Source organism: Pristiophorus japonicus, chromosome 5 (assembly GCF_044704955.1).
Source record: "Pristiophorus japonicus isolate sPriJap1 chromosome 5, sPriJap1.hap1, whole genome shotgun sequence".
Classification (NCBI taxonomy): Eukaryota; Metazoa; Chordata; class Chondrichthyes; family Pristiophoridae; genus Pristiophorus; species Pristiophorus japonicus.
Window position 1 is genome coordinate 161254888 of NC_091981.1, and position 16794 is coordinate 161271681.

The following is a 16794-nucleotide window of genomic DNA, read 5'->3' on the forward strand; positions in this document are numbered from 1 at the left end:
ATTGAATGTATTCAAATCACAGATCGATAGATTTTTAACCAATAAGGGAATTAAGGGTTATGGGGAGCGGGCGGGTAAGTGGAGCTGAGTCCACGGCCAGATCAGCCATGATCTTTTTGACTGGCGGAGCAAGCTCGAGGGGTTAGATGGCCTACTCCTGTTCCTAATTCTTATGTTCTTATGTTCTTATGTAAAACTTGGTAAGAGGAAATACGGGAGTGGCTTGGTGAGATTATTAACAAAAGTAAAAGTGCACGGAACCTTGTGACCTGGGTTGGTAAATGGTTTGGGAGGTAGGAGACTCTGACTCTAACTGACTGACGGGATGTGACAAGTGGTGTTCCCCAGGGATCTATACTGGGGCCTCAGCTTTTTACCATATATATCAATGACTTGGATGAAGGCATAGAGAGTTGTATATCCAGGTTTTAAGAGACACTAAGTTAGGAGGCACAGTAAGTTGTGTAGATGGGAGCTGAATATCATATAGGGCCATAGACCCAAGAGACACATACAATTCTTAGAGGTCTTAGCAGATTAATGGACAAAACTGTGGCAGATGGAGTTCAATGTGGGGAAATGTGAGGTTATCCATTTTGGATTCAAGAATAACAAATTGAAATATTTTCTTTATGGTGAGGGACTAGGAGCAGTGGAAGAGTGTATGAGGCTGCTGACTAGCAGTCATTTTCTAAAAATCATAGGTGAGTCCCAATTTTAACCTGGAGCGAGAATTGGGTGGATGGGAGACAGGATGAGTGCCAAACCCTCTTGATTTCAGCAGCATGAGGCCCAAGCGATTTTAGCTCCTGGGCCTGATATGCATGCTCCCAGTAAGCCGCCCTCCTGGATCAGACTGGATGTGGCAACTGGCCGGCGAGCAGGTGCATTTTTTGGGGCAGCAGGAGGGCGCTAGCTGGGACAAAAGGAACAGTTGCCAGCATTGGGTAAGTTGTGGGGAGGCGTTTGAGATGGTTTTGGGGCACGGAGAGGCCAACACATTCCTTGTGGGACTTGGAGGTTCAATTCTGCACCTCCTGGCACCACAAGGAAAGTAAAAATGAAAGCAAAAAATTACGGGGCCAAAATTGCCCCTTTTCTTTTAAGAGCACTTACCGCCGTGGACTCTCTGATGATTGGCACATTGCGCTCTTGATTTTTTGAGGAGCAGAACCTGACCTCCCTGCTCCTGTGCGAACGGCGGTAGTGACGTCACAAGAGCGCGCATCGTCTGGTCCCCGCTTGGAAGCGACATTGCCCTCAAAAAAAATAGTTCCACCGCTTGTCGATGCCCCCAACAGCTTTGCGCGGCGGGCAGTGGCTGGACAGCGCATCCACCCTTAAAGGGGAGGACGCACCACCGCAGCCACCATTTTATTTTAATTGCCGGCTGACTCTGCAATCAGCCAAACAATGGCGGCCACAGGTTTGGCCAGGCCACCAACAGGCAGCCTGGCATCCCCTCTTGGGTGCCGGCCCACTGGCCCGGCCGAAGCCCTCCCTGGCGGCACGTTGTGCTGATGTCATCAGCATCGCGCTGACGTGCTCAGCGTGGCGCCGGTGATACCATCCGCCTTCTGCCCCGCTCCCGACATGCTGCCGCCCCAAACACCACAGGATTTTTCACAAGAAAACAGGGCAATTTCCCTCTATTCTCCGCCCCATCGATTGGAGTGATAATTCACCAAACAATTTTAATTATTTGCCCCAAACGGAGCAGAGGGCAATTTCGGCCCCTATCCGTTTGGCCCTTTTCTGGCCTTGGGTCCTCTTCCCACTATCTTCACATGGTGGGAAAGTACAACGGCTTCCGACTTAGGCCATCAGTTAAAATAAACCTGATTTGTATCTTTAAAGAAAGGCCCTGTTTACGTCAGGTGGATGTCTTTGCCACTTGTTCAGAAGAGCAGGTTAAAATACGCGCCCTGTTTCCACTGAGTGGATAGGTTAAAATTGCCTCTGTGGTCCCTGAATGGGGGAGGATAAAAGAAGACATTTTTCTCTCTTGCTTTCCCTATGATAAATCATGATTAAACTATATTCCCCAAACAGCACATGTGCTTTACAGTTAAATGGGTACAGAAATTATTTTTTATCACTTGCATGGTTTTCTTCGACACTGGACACCCCAAATGCAATGCATTAATGTGAACTTGTTGCCTGTGGCTAGAATTTTACAGAAATTCCAGGAAATATGGGTATACTCATGATTATCTATTTTCTAGAAGTGTGTTTCTGTTTTTCAGTAACATATATGTATATATCAAGAATTTCCACGACTTTCTACAGGATGTATATACATTTTAACAGTATAAAATAGAATATGAAAAAACTTAATAATCATCATGCCAACCGAATTTAGTAATTGTTTGCTTTTTCCACAAGGTTTAATTACATGAAAAACTTGGATACAAAGCTTCAGAGGCCAGCTACTGTAATAAATGTGTTTAATGACACTGTAATGCAAGGGAACAAGGGAGCTCAAGCAATTATTCAACTTCCAGAAGGTAATTCAATGCATTTTTTCCACAGCTATTTTTCTGTGATGCCAATTATATTAATACTTTTGCTGACTAAATATACCTCTAATTCTAAATAATATTCCTTGGGCTGGATTTTAGGCTTTTATGGTTTTGGGCCAATAATGGCGGCGAGTCAGAAAAGTTAACGGCTAGGAATAGTTTGCGCTTTTGTTGTTCAGTTTAGGCATCTGGGCCCTGCGTCAGGGGATGCAGCACTAAGGGAGGCGTTATACATCTCTCGGTGCAAGGATGGGAAACTCCCGCGCTAAAGAGCTGGGCCGGGAGGGCTCCAAGAGACGTCAGGGGTGGGGGGCGGGTGTGAAACCTAAAAAAAACCCACAAAAACATTCCCAAAACATCGCCCACGCTACCACAATATAAATCGCTAAAAAAATTAAAAGAAAAAACAATCAGACTTACCTTAGGAGTCCATTACTCATCTCTTTGCCGACGAGATCGTAGGACCGCCCTGATTTCCCAGGTGGTCAGTGCAGGTACACTTCCGGGTGGACGGGTCGGGCAGGAACTTGCGCCAGTGTCACAACCAGGGGCATTGCACCGAGCGCTGCTGTTCAGCACCGCCGCAAAACCGGACTCGAGGATCGCTGTGGGGCGCTGGAGGCTAACCGCCTGCCCAGAAGCCCTCACCACCGCCATTGCCGCCGCTCCGGGGCGAAACCCAGAGCGCAGAAGAACAGAAAATCCGGCCCCTTGTGCTGTTTCTAGTAGACTAATAACATTTCAGGATTAATTTTCTAACTTTCCACTCTTAGCAGGGATGTGCTAGCTAATGAAGATTGCCCTTCCTATATAAATAGACCCTTCAGTCACTCGAAACAGTTCGTTTCTACCTACTCTGTCCTATCCCTTCATATTTTTAAACACCTCTATCACTTCTGTTCCAATGAAATCATTCCCAATTTTTCAAGAATTCCTTTGTATTGCCTTATACCAGGCAGCATCCAAGGGAATCTGTCAAGTATCCAGTCTTGGATGAGCCTCCAATGAAACATTGGGAAGTCACAAACCATAGTATTTGGCCCTGCCACAAATTTCATTCCTTGGGTAAATCAAAGTACATCTTCCTTGCTTATGACAGCAGTGAGATCTAAATAACATTTTATTTGATGTGATATAAAGCTACATTCATCTATCAATTATGTTAGCATGTAAATTTGCGGCCATAATTTTAGACCATGCTAATTGATGATGTTAATTGACTACTTCAAAAAAGCTGGATAAATAATAATTTAAGAATAGGATTGAGGATTATAACAAGGACAAAGATGATCACATTTCTGTAAAGCATAGTAGTCCTTGTGTGGTGGCGACCATGGGTGACTCATCTGTGAAGTACAACTGGTCAGAGTTGAATACTGTGAGCTGTGGAAATTAATATTCTGGAGTTTTGCTCAATTAATTTCAGACGGTCAAGGGGAAATTTCACAGAACTGTATTGTTTTCTCAGGATGCTTGGTCACATCCTCCAGGAGATTAGATGCATGGGTAGAATACATGATGAGGAAAATTGTGCATGGTTTGTAGAGGAAATGGACTTGGTGGGGTGATGACCATTTCACATGTCATACTTTATGTGGCATGTTTAAAGAAGGACACTAAGCAAAGTTGAGAAATGGTTACGTGGAGGAAGGATGGCCCCTTGGCAAAAATGGAATAGGGAAAAGATTTGTATGATTATTAAAAGTTTCCAGTCAATATAAAGCGGTAAGGATAATCAAGCACATGGATACCTATGAAAGAAATTTGACTGAATTAAATCAAATTATTTAATCAAGATCATCGGTGATACCATATTTGGAATATTAGTAGTAATTTTGAGCAATCTGATTTTGAAAGGACATCAGTTTGTTGGAGAAGAGTGACAGTTTGGGATCAACTCATTTTTGTTGGAACAAATTTTCACAGTGCAGAGTGTGTAGATTTGGGAGCGGGTTGGCATCTAAAAGCGCATTGGGAACCAGCCATCATTCCGCCAACTTCTACATTTAACTGGGGCGCATTTCGAAATGCGCCAGGGACCCGCTTGGGAGAGGCGGGCGATCCCATTGAGGTACTTAACTGCTTGATGAGCGACCCTTAACAGCATTTTTAACGTGAGGTTTCAATTTTAACTGGTTGCGCACGGGGTTCATAGACAGCTCGCCTGTGAAGGGAAGGCAGGAGCTCAGTGGCCATTGTACTACTTCATTAAGTGATAGCTGGAAAAAGCACATAAATACACACACCTTATACCTGCTTCCTTGCCTAAGGGAAAGAAAGGCTCTTGCTGACACCATTTTGTGCAGAGATTTTGCTTTAGGAGTTTGCAGGTGATTTCTTCAACGTGGAAGCCACTCTCACTACATTGGAAGATTGTGCCTCTGATCTCCACTTTACCTGTCGCATATCAGATTAGCATGGGTGCTGCTTGTACTGTCTCACCTTGGACCTTCGATTCGGACCAAGATGAGCTCCAGTACCAACAACAACAGCCACACCAGTAGCAGCAGCAGCAACAACACCCAGGACCCTTCTCCTCACTGACCTGATGCTCCACAGGAGAGAGGGGATCAGCATAGGGGTCCACTGCGCCGGAGGAGATACCCCAACATAGGGTACACAGGGAGAGGATGAGCTTCCTCACCATGACCGAACAGCAGTGCCTCAGGAGGCTCAGGCTATCGTGCCAGGTCGTGGCAGACATTTGTAGTTTGTTGAAAGAAGACCTGCTGCCCAGAGGACCTGGAGGACACGCTTTACCAGTGGCTATCAAAGTCACCACCACCCTCAACTTCTTCGTCTCAGATTCTTCCAGGGATCTACAACAGACATTTGCAGGATCTCTCAGTCGGCCTCCTAACAAATGCATCACCCATGTGACCGATGCCAAGTTTCACAAGTCAGCCACTTGTGTAAACGTTGCCACTGATGAAGCCAGTGTTTGTGAATCGGAAGTGCTTCCACTCCCTCAATATGCAGCTCGTCTGCAATCATAAAAAGATCATCATGCATGTGTGTGCCAGATTCCCTGGTAGCTATCATCCTGCGCCAGTCCACCCTCCCTCAGCTCTTCGCACCTCCAAACATTCTTATCCGCAGGCTGCTTGGAAACAAGGACTATCCACTGAAGAGATGGCTAATGACATCCTTGAGGAGGCCATGTAATGATACTGGGGACGCTATAATGAAAGATACATGTCCACCAGATGTGTCATAGAGCAAACAATCGGCATAGCGAAGATGCACTTCAAATGCCTTGACAGATCTGGAGGATGTAAAGTCCTGTTCCTGCAGTACAGACTCACACGAGGCACATGCTGAAGTCAAGGTCACTCAGGACCTGCACCTTTATTACACAGCTCTCGAATGCCTCACTTGCTTGAGACCTGTCCTTATATACCTGTCTAGGACAGGTATCCAGTGTCTCCTGCAAGTGCACCCTTGGTGGTAAGGTAAGCTTGTGGTTACAGGTCATCTCTAGTTACAGTCATGTATAGCATGGTAAGATACAGTTGTGTACAGTAGTGTGAGATACATGACATCACCCTCCCCCAAGGTCTTATTGTCTTTATAGGTTCAGTCTCTCAAGTGGTCTACGCTCTCGCGTGGAGCGTCTTAGTTGTGGTTCAGTTGTTTGCCTTGGTGCCTGTTTTTCTTTCGGTGTGGTTGGTGGTATCTCGCCTGGGCTATCTGTTTCGTTCAGTATGATTGGTGTCTCGCCTAGACTGTCTGTTGGGATTGCCCTTTCCTCAGGTTGTTCCCTCTGTCTGTCCACCAGGTGTGGTGTGAGTTCCACATTGTAGTCTGCTTCTGGTTCAGTAGTGTTGTTGGTAAATCTACTTTTGACTTGGTCTACATGCCTCCGGCAGATTTGGCCATTGTCCATTTGTACCACCAGTAGCCTGTTTCCTTCCTTGCCTGTTACTGTCCCTGCAAGCCATTTGGGACCCCTGACATAGTTTAGCACAAACACTTTGTCCCCTATCTCATTCCACCTCCCCCTCGAATTTCGGTCATGGTACTCAATTAGCTTCTGGCGCTTTGCCTCAACGATTTCATGCATGTCTGGGAGGATTAATGAGATCCTTGTCTTTAAGGTCCGTTTCATCAATAGTTGCGCGGGGGGAACTCCAGTCAATGAATGCGGACGAGATCTGTATGCCAGCAGCAGTTGCGACAGGCGGCCCTGCAGCGTGGGACCTTAGATTTTGAGCATGCCTTGTTTAATGATCTGCACTGCTCGCTCCGCCTGGCCGTTGGAGGCCGGCTTGAACGGTGCCGTCCTAACGTGATTTATGCCGTGGTCACTCATAAAATCTTGGAATTCTGCGCTGGTGAAGCACGGACCATTATCACTGACCAATATGTCAGGAATGCTGTGCGTTGCGAACATGGTTCCAAGGCTCTCCACAGTGGTGGAGGTGGTGCTCGAGTTTAAAATGGTGCATTCGATCCACTTTGAAAATGCATCTACAACTATGAGGAACATTTTGCCCATGAATGGGCCCGCATAGTCTATGTGCACCCGCGACCACGGTTTGATGGGCCAGGGGCTCAGAGGGGCCTCCCTGGGGACATTACTGAGTTGGGCACAAATGGTGCACCATCGGACGCAGAGCTCCAAGTCCGCGTCAATGCCAGGCCACCAGACGTGGGATCTGGCTATGGCCTTCATGAGAACAATCCCCGGGTGCTCGCGGTGGAGCTCCCGGACAAATGCCTCTCTGCCTCGCAGAGGCATAACTACTCGGCTGCCCCACATCAGGCAGTCTGCTTGTAGTGACAGCTCATGCATGCGCCTATGGAAAGGTTTGATCTCCTTGGGGCAGGCATCGCGAGCTTCTGCCCAGTCACCAGTTCAGACACATCTTTTTACTAGGGATAATGTGGGGTCGCTGGTCGTCCAGGCTCTGATTTGACGAGCCGTCATGGGTGAACCTGTGGACTCAAAGGCATTGATTGCCATGACTATCTCACAGTCCTGTTCATCAGACCCGTCCGTGGTCGCCAGGGGTAGCCTGCTAAGCACGTCGGCACAGCTGTCTGTGCCTGGTCTGTGCCTTATGCTATAATCGTAAGCAGCATGAGTGCCCACCGTTGAAAGCGCGCCGAGGCGTTGGCGTTTATTGCCTTGCACTCGGATAGTAGGGACGTGAGGGGCTTGTGGTCGGTTTCTAACGTGAATTTGGCCCCTAAAAGGTATTGGTGCATCTTTTTGACACTGTATACGCACGCGAGCGCCTCCTTCTCCACCATTCCGTACCCGCGCTCCGCCCGCGAAAGTGACTTGGAGACATAAGCTATGGGTTGTAATTTGCCCGCACTATTGATATGCTGTAAAACGCACCCGACCCCGTACACTGACGCATCACATGTAAGAACTAGCTTTTTACCTGGATCAAAGAAAGCCAAAACACTGTTGGAACACAGAAGGTTGCGTGCCTTATTGAAGGCGCGTTCCTGGGCGTCCCCCCAAAACCAGTCGCACCCCTTTCTGAGTCGCACGTGGAGAGGCTCCAGCAGCGTGCTTAAGTTCTGCATAAAGTTCCCAAAGTAATTGAGTAGCCCGAGAACGGCACACAGTTCTGAGACATTCTGGGGCCTGGGTGCCAAGCGAATTGCTTCGGTTTTGGACTCTGTTGGGCGGATTCCATCAATGGCAATCCTTCTGCCCAAAAATTCAACCTCGGGCGTGAGAAACAGGCACTTGGATTTCTTAACTCTTAGGCCTACCCGATCCAACTGCTTTAGTACTTCCTCCAAATTGCGGAGATGGGAGTCGGTGTCCCTGCCCATGATAAGTATGTCGTCTTTGAAATACAACCGTCCCCGGGATGGACTTGAGCAGACTCTCCATGTTGCGCTGGAATATAGCAGCTGCCGACCTGATGCCGAATGGGCATCGATTGTACATGAAAAGGCCTCGATGTGTGTTAATGGTGGTGAGTAGCTTAGACTCGTCGGTCAATTCTTGCGTCATGTACATAGATGTGGGATCTAGTTTTGAGAAAAGTTTTCCTCCAGCCAATGTGGCAAATAAGTCCTCCGCTCTGTGCAGCGGGTATTGGTCCTGTAGGGAGATTCTGTTTATGGTAGATTTGTAGTCCCCACAGATTCGTACGGATCCATCAGGCTTCATGACGGAGACAATGGGACTTGCCCAGTCGCTAAATTCCACGGGTGAGATAATGCCTTCCCGCAGAAGCCTGTCCAGTTCATGTTCAATCTTTTCCCTCATCACGTAGGGCACAGCTCTAGCCTTGTGATGGACCGGTCTAGCATCCTGTGTAATGTAGGTTTTGACTTTGGCCCATTTGAAGGTGCCCACACCTGGCTGAAAGAAATGTTCAAATCGACTTAGAACTGTTGAATAGGAGGTCCGTTCCTCTGACGACATGGCGTGAACATCATCCCATTTACAGTTTAGTTTTGCCAGCCAGCTTCTCCCCAGCAGTGCTGGGAGATCTCCGAGGACAATCCACAGGGGAAGTCGGTTCACTGTTGAGCGCTCATGAGAGATTGACTCGCTCCCGTATCCAGCTCCATGTTGGTGGGTATCCCGTTGAGTAGGACCCTCATCATTATTGGAGGCATCTTGTTGTAAGAGCAGTGGCCATTGATCGTGGTGTCCCGGGTACTGTCTCCACCATCTTCTGGTCCGCTTTCCGACCCTTCCGATTCGTATACCAGCCGAGCTGCTGTTTTTTTGCACATGCGGGCCAAATGCCCTGTATATTCATAATTTCTGCAAACAGCCTGCTGAAATCGACATCCCTTTGCCGAGTGCCCATCCCCACACCTCCAGCACAGACCTGTTCCATTGTTCAAAGAGTTTCCAAAGAATGAGCTGCGTCTGGCTGATCTCTCTTGAGCTTCTCTCAGTTTGTAGCTGATTGCTCGCATTGTGGGTTGATGAGGTGTGAACGGCCGTTCCTGTGGCCCTTGATGGCTTCTGCCTGCTGTCGAGAACCTGTTCTCCCGGTTTTGTCTGTGTGTGGGGGTAGCAGCTTGTTTCGTGCTGTGAACTTCTTGTTCCAATATTTCGTTAGTTGTCGTACCTGCATTGTAAATCAACCTCGTTGCTTCTTCCCCTACCAAGAATATCTGTGCAACCAGTGCTGCTGCCTCTTAGGTTAGGTTCTTGGTCTCTATGAGCTTTCATAATATGCCTGCGTGGCCTATTCCTTCAATGAAAAAGTCTCTCAGCATTTCTCTCCTCAGTTCATCGGAGAACTCACATAAACTAGCCAACCTCCAAAGTTCCGCCACGAAGTCGGGTATGCTCTGGCCCACACAGCGTCTGCCCTTATATACCTGTCTCTTGCAAGTGCACCCCTGGTGGTAAGGTATGCTGGTGGTTACAGGTCATATCTTATTACAGTCATGTATAGCATGTTAGGATACAGTTATATATAATAATGTAAGATACATGACACAGGGAACAATGGAATTTTCCTCCCATAGTTTTCAGAGAAATTACAGTTTTCATTCAGATCATTATACTGCTACTTAGCAAGGTGAAGGGTGTAATTCAAACTCAAATGGCTTTATAGACAGCAACCACATTATACAGCAGCAAAATTGGTCGATGAGTAATACTAACATTTAGCCCTCTATTATAAAATATAAATTAATAATATGGCTAATTGGACATTGTTATGTTATTTGCCAGATGTCACATAGTGGCAGCTTCCTGACGATTACCTCTTAGCGTATTCAGCCCCAAATTACGTCACTTTATGTCCTCAACAGTATTGGTACTTGATCTAGAGGTTATTCTTAAATTAATAGTTTATATTTGGCTTACTGCCACTTAAGCTATTAACTGGAATTACTAAAGGTAACAACTCAGTCTGAATTAAGCTGCCGAGAAAGCGCTACTCTTGCGTTAGGTGTTGCATTTAGAACTTTAAAAATATATACAGGTACTGTGTATACCTCCAGGAATAGCAAGAGATAGTGGGGGGGCGGGGAAATGCCCTCGAATTATTACCGCCCAGCAGGAGTCGGAGGGAAGAGCCAGAAAATTCGGCTTTTTAACTCTGACTCCGCCTCACGGGCACTGTTGGAGCTGGGAGCGGGGCGGTGACCATGTCACTTAAAGGGGAAGGACGCTGCGAGGCCTACTGAAGCCTCCATGGAACCCACTGGGCCACCAGAGAGGGGTTCGGCAAGAGGGGGTGCCAGGCTGCCAGTTAGCCAAACCAGCGGCCGACAGTTAAAACAAAATAGCAGCCACGACGGAGCGCCCACCCCTTTAAGGGCAGCCGCACCACCCAGCCACTGGCAGCTTCTCGCCTTGCAAAGCTGTCGGGAGCACCGACCGGTGACAGAAAAGGGGCGCCGCCGGGCGGGAAGGGGGTTGGCATGTGGCCGACAATGGGGCGAATCTTGGGATGCGGTGGAAGCCCGGGGGCAATTGCGGATGGTTCAGCCCCACCGTCGGCCCCCGGTCAGAAAGGCCTTATGGTAACAGGCCTTTAAAAAAGGGCAATTCAGGCCCCTGTGAATAGTAAATTGATAGAGCAGGATTATTCTCAATGTCAGTATCACTGGTATTAACTCAACAGGATGGCCTTTGTGACTGTCCGCACACTGCTTTCTCCGCACCAGAGGACTGGGGCTGTTCAGTCATTGAGTACATTCAAGACAAAGATCGATAGATTTTTGGATACTGAAGGAATCAAAGGATATGCAGATGGGGGGGCGGGGAGTGAAGTTGAGGTAGAAGATCAGCCATGACTTTACTGCAGGCTCGAAGGGCCAAATGGCCTACTCCTGCTCCATGTTCGTATATGGAGCAAGAGTAGGCCATACGACGTCTCGAGCCGCCTCTGCCATTCAAAAAGATCATCGGAGACAACCTCTCAGCATCTATCCTGTCAATCCCTGTCAGAATCTTGTATGTTTCAATGATATCACCTCTCATTCTTCTAAACTACAGACTAATAGGCCCATTGTACACAATCGCTCATCATAAGTCAGCCCTCTCATCCCAGGAAGCAATCGAGTGAACCTTCGTTGCGCTGCCTCCAAGGCAAGTATATCCTTCCTTAGATAAGGAGACCATAACTGCACAATACTTCAGGTGTGGTCTCACCAAGATCCCTGTATAATTGTAGCAAGCCTTCCTTACTCATACACCAACCCCTTTGCAATAAAGCACAACATGCCAATTGCCTTCCTTATTGCTTGCTGTACCTGCATGCTAGCTTTCTGTGTTTCTTGCACGAGGACACCGTATGCTTTGCTGTTGATCCCAGCACATTTCCCAATATCAGCCTAATTTGGATTAGTTTAGTGAGCTCCTACTGGTGTTCCTGTCGGGACTGGGGAGTCCCCCACAGGTAAGGCAGGGGACCCACTGCTGTTGCAGGCCTCGGACTCCTGCAGCAGTTTACAGGGACCTGCTGTAACCTGAGCAGAAGGAAGAGTGCAGCATGTGATGAACTTGGCAAAATTACTGGTAAGGAAGAGTGCATTGATTGTTCTGCAATTGATTGTGCTTACTGGGATTGACTTACATTTTTTTAAATGCCTTCTATTGGCCATAGGAACACTGGACCTCAGTAAAATAATGATGTTACTCGCGTTCAGTATTGCTAATTTCATTATGATGGAAAATGTTATACATGATGTCATTCCATCATTATTGTCTTATTTGAATATGTCTGCAGGCATTTGGCTGGGTGCCTCTGCCATCTGACATCACTTCTGGTAGAACAGTTCATATTAAGTCAAGTAATTCTCAGGAAAGCAATGCTATGACTTTTTGACTGATTTTCACCCCCACCCGACGAAACACTGCCCATAATTAGGCACATTCAAATTTCCCCAAGAGTTGCCCTGTTTTTTTTGGAGTGAGTAGCTTTTTTTGGAGTAACTTAAAAATTGCAAATTTGAGCCCTATATTCTATTTGTCAGGTTCTTGCCCACTCACTTAGCCTGTCTATATCCCCTTGCAGCCTCTTTGCATCCTTCTCACAAATATTCCCACCTAGCTTTGTATCATCAGCAAACACGTATATATTACATTTGGTGCCCTCATCCAAATCATTTGTACAGATTGTGAATAGCTGAGGCACAAGTACTTAGTCCACTGGTTACAGCCTGCCAACCCGAATATGACCCGTTTATTCCTGCTCTCTGTTTTCTGTCCATTAACCAATCCTCAATCTATGCTAGTATATCATCATCATCTGCAGTCCCTCGAAATCGAGGACTTGCTTCCACTCCAAAAGTGAGTTCTCAGGTGACTGAACAGTCCAATACGGGAATTACAGTCTATGTCGCAGGTGGGACAGACAGTCGTTGGCGGAAAGGGTGGGTGGGGTTTCTGGTTTGCTGCACGCTCTTTCCGCTGCCTGCGCTTGTTTTCTGTATGCTCTCGGCGATGAGACTCGAGGTGCTCAGTGCCATCCCAGATGCTCTTCCTCCACTTAGGGCGGTCTTTGGCCAGGGACTCCCAGGTGTCGGTGGAGATGTTGCACTTCATCAAGGAGGCTTTGAAGGTGTCCTTGAAATGTTTCCGCTACCCACCTGGAACTTGCGGCCATGTAGGAGTTCCGAGTAGACCGCTTGCTTTGGGAGTCAGGCATGCGAACAATGTGGCCCGCCCAACAGAGCTGGTCAAGTGTGGTCAGTGCTTCGATGCTTGGGATATTGGCCTGATCGAGAACACTGACGTTGGTGTGTCTGTCCTCCCAGGGGATTTGCAGGATCTTGCGGAGGCATCGTTGGTGGTAATTTTGTTTAATACCCTCTTGTGTGGCACCTTATTGAATGCCTTCTGAAAATCCAAATACACTACATCCACTAGTTCCCACTTATCTATTCTGCTAGTTACAACCTCAAAAAACTCTGAACAGATTTGTCAAACTTGATTTCCCTTTCATAAATCCGTGTTGACTCCATCCAATCCTATTATTATTTTCTAAGTGTTTTGTTACCATTATAGATTGTAGCATTTTCCCTACTACTGATGTCAGGCTAACTGGTCTGTAGTTCTCTGTTTTCTCTCTCCTTTCTTAAATACTGAGCTTACATTTGCTACCTTCCAATCCACAGAAACCGTTCTACAATCTATGGAATTTTGAAAGATGACAACCAATGCATCCACTATCTCTATAGCCACCTCTTTCAAAACCCTAGTATGTAGGCCATCAGGTCCAGTGGATTTATTGGCCTTCAGTCCCATTAAATTTCTCCAGTACAACTTTTTTACTAATACTAATTTCTTTTAGTTCCTCATTCTCACTGGACACTTGGTTCTCTGCTATTTCCAGGAGGTTTTTCCTGTCTTCTTCCGTGAAGACAGACACAAAATATTTGTTTAATTTGTCTGCCATTTCCTTATTTCCCATTATAATTTCTCCAGCCTCAGCCTGTAAGGGACCCACATTTACTTTCGCTAATCTTTTCCTATAGAAATTTACCTACAGAAACTTTTACAGTCTGTTTTTATGTCTCTCGCAAGTTTACTCTCATTCTATTTTCCCTTTCTTTATCAATTTCTTGGTCCTCCTTTGCTAAATTCTAAAATCCTCCCAATTATCAGGCTTACTGCTCTTTTTGGCAACATTATAAGCCTCTTCCTGTGATCTAATACAATCTTTAACTTCTCTTGTTAGCCACGGTTAGACCAGTTTTCCTATAGGGTTTTTGTGCCTTAAAGAAATGTATATTTGTTTTAAATTATGTATTCTTTAAATGCTAGCCATTACCGTCATACCTGTTAATGTAGTTTCCCAATCTACCTTGGCCAACTCGCCCCTCATACCTACATAGTTTGCTTTGTTTAGATTTAAGACTCTAGTTTCGGATTTAACTAAATCACTTTCAAAATTAATATAAAATTCGATCATATTATGGTCACTCTTCCCTAAGGGCCCCTTTACTGCAAGGTTAGTAATTAACCCTTTCTCATTGCACAATATTAGATCTAAAATAGCCTGTTCCCTAGTTGGTTTCTTAACATACTGATCCAGAAAACTATCCTGTATACATTCCATGAATTTGTCCTCCACACTATTACTGCAAATTTGGTTTGCCCAGTCTATATGTAGATTAAAGTTCCCCATGATTACTGTATTACCCTTGTTACATACACCTCTAATTTCCTGATTTTTACTCTGCCCTACATTACAGCTACTGTTTGGGGGACTATAAACAACTCCCACCAATGTTTTCTGCCCCTTGCTGTTTCTTAGCCAAACTGATTCTACTTCTTAATTTTCAGAGCTAAGATCCTTTCTCGCTACTGTCTTTATCCCATCCTTATGTTATGTCTTTATGGTATGGACATTAGTATAATATACTCTGGGTAAAATGTGAAATCCTTATATTCCCTTAAAATTAATAATGAGTAGACAGCACCCAGTAAATCACTTCAGAATAACTTTTCTGACAAGAGTAGGTCTTAACTTGACTATTTCCGACAGCAGATTTCAGAATCTAGTTGCCCAAGCCAAAATGCTGCATACATAGCATTTGCTGCTTTCAGGTTTCTGCAGATCAGCTCCTGGCTGTTCCAAAGTGACGGCTCATTAAAATGAATTGGGCCAGTATAGGATACACTGGCTTTGCCTTATCAATAATTTCACAGGAGGGACAAAGACCCAACATGGTGTGTCCCCTTTTGAGTAAAAAGTTAACTTTTTTCTTGAATAAGTCAAAAAATACTTTGATACATTTGCAATGGACAATGTACTCCCACAGACATTTCTTCTGCTTTCGGTTAGTAAGATTATAATGAAATATAGAAAGAAGTATGGAAAGATTTGTAAGCACAAGTTAACTGAAATCGCTCACGAGGAGGTGTTACAGCATAAATCTTGCACCAAACATTTCGATATAGGATTCTTTATGTTTCTATTTCATCAAGTTTGTTAATAAAATGAATTATGATAGAAAAATTAGTTGTTTCCCAGTCAAATTCCAAAAAGAATCCAGTGTGCTTGAAGAACAGTGGCGTTAAGTGTTCCCACTCAGGCTCAGATATTCTGCAATGGGCCTTTTGGTGGCAGAACATAACTTCTGCCCAAATGGACGCACCCCCACCAGTGTCAAGACAATTGCAGGCCCGTACCTGAGCCATTTACAGAGTTGATGAGATAACCGCCTCCGACCCCCTTCCTGCTGTCCCTCAGCTGGTGCACCAGGATTCAGGGCAGGCCTCAGCCACAAAGATCCACACAGGAAAAAATGGAAATGCTTTATCTGGAAGCTGGTTTCCCAAAAGCAATTAGTTTCTCTATAATTGATTGCTTTCAGAAAACCCTCCTTTTGAAATTTAAAAGCTCTTAACAATGCGCGTTGTCGGGGGTATACAAAAGTCACTTGCATCCAGTGTTGCAGGAAATTCGTTGAATGACGTATTTTTCTCACTGGCATGACTTCCTGATATTCAAAAATAGCTACGACAAACATGCAACAATAACAGCAACTTGTATTTATATAGCACCTTAACGTAGTAAAACGTCCAAGGTGCTTCACAAACAAAGTTTGACACCGAGCCAAATAAGGAGATATTAGAAACATGGAAACATAGAAACTAGGTGCAGGAGTAGGCCATTCGGCCCTTCGAGACTGCACCACCATTCAATATGACCATGGCTGATCATGCAACTTCAATACCTCATTCCTGCTTTCTCTCCATACCCCTTGACCCCTTTAGCCGTAAGGGCCACATCTAACTCCCATTTGAATATATCTAACGAACTGGCCTCAATAACTTTTTCTGATAGAGAATTCCACAGGTTCACAATTCTCTGAGTGAAGAAGTTTCTCCTCATCTCAGTCCTAAATGGCTTACCCCTTATCCTTAGATTGTGACCCCTGGTTCTGGACTTCCCCAACATCGGGAACATTCTTCCTGCATCTAACCTGTTTTTTGAGATCCCCTCTCATTATTCTAAATTCCCGTGAATAATATAAGCCTAGTCGATCCAGTCTTTCTTCATGTCAGTCCTGCCATCCGGGAATCAGTCTGGTGAACCTTCGCTGCACTCCCTCAATAGCAAGAATATCCTTCCTCAGATTCGGAGACCAAAACTGTACACAATATTCAAGGTGTGGCCTCACCAAGGTCCTATACAACTACAGTAAGACCTCCCTGCTCCTATACTCAATTCCTCTCGCTGTGAAGGCCAACATGCCATTTGCCTTCTTTACCGCCTGCTGTACCTGCATGCCAACTTTCAATGACTGATGTACTTGATACCCAGGTCTCGTTGCAACTCCCCTTTTCCTAATCTGTCACCATTCAGATAAT

At 45.8% G+C, this 16794-nt stretch overlaps 1 protein-coding gene across 1 annotated transcript in view; it reads left to right on the forward strand.

Annotated features, from left to right (window-relative positions):
• Window positions 1-16794, forward strand: part of LOC139264118 (uncharacterized) — a 416942-nt gene that overhangs the window by 197276 nt on the left and 202872 nt on the right. The window contains exon 7 of the mRNA XM_070880210.1: window positions 2386-2507. Coding sequence (XP_070736311.1) covers window positions 2386-2507 — 122 coding nt within the window. The remainder of the gene's footprint in view (window positions 1-2385; window positions 2508-16794) is intronic.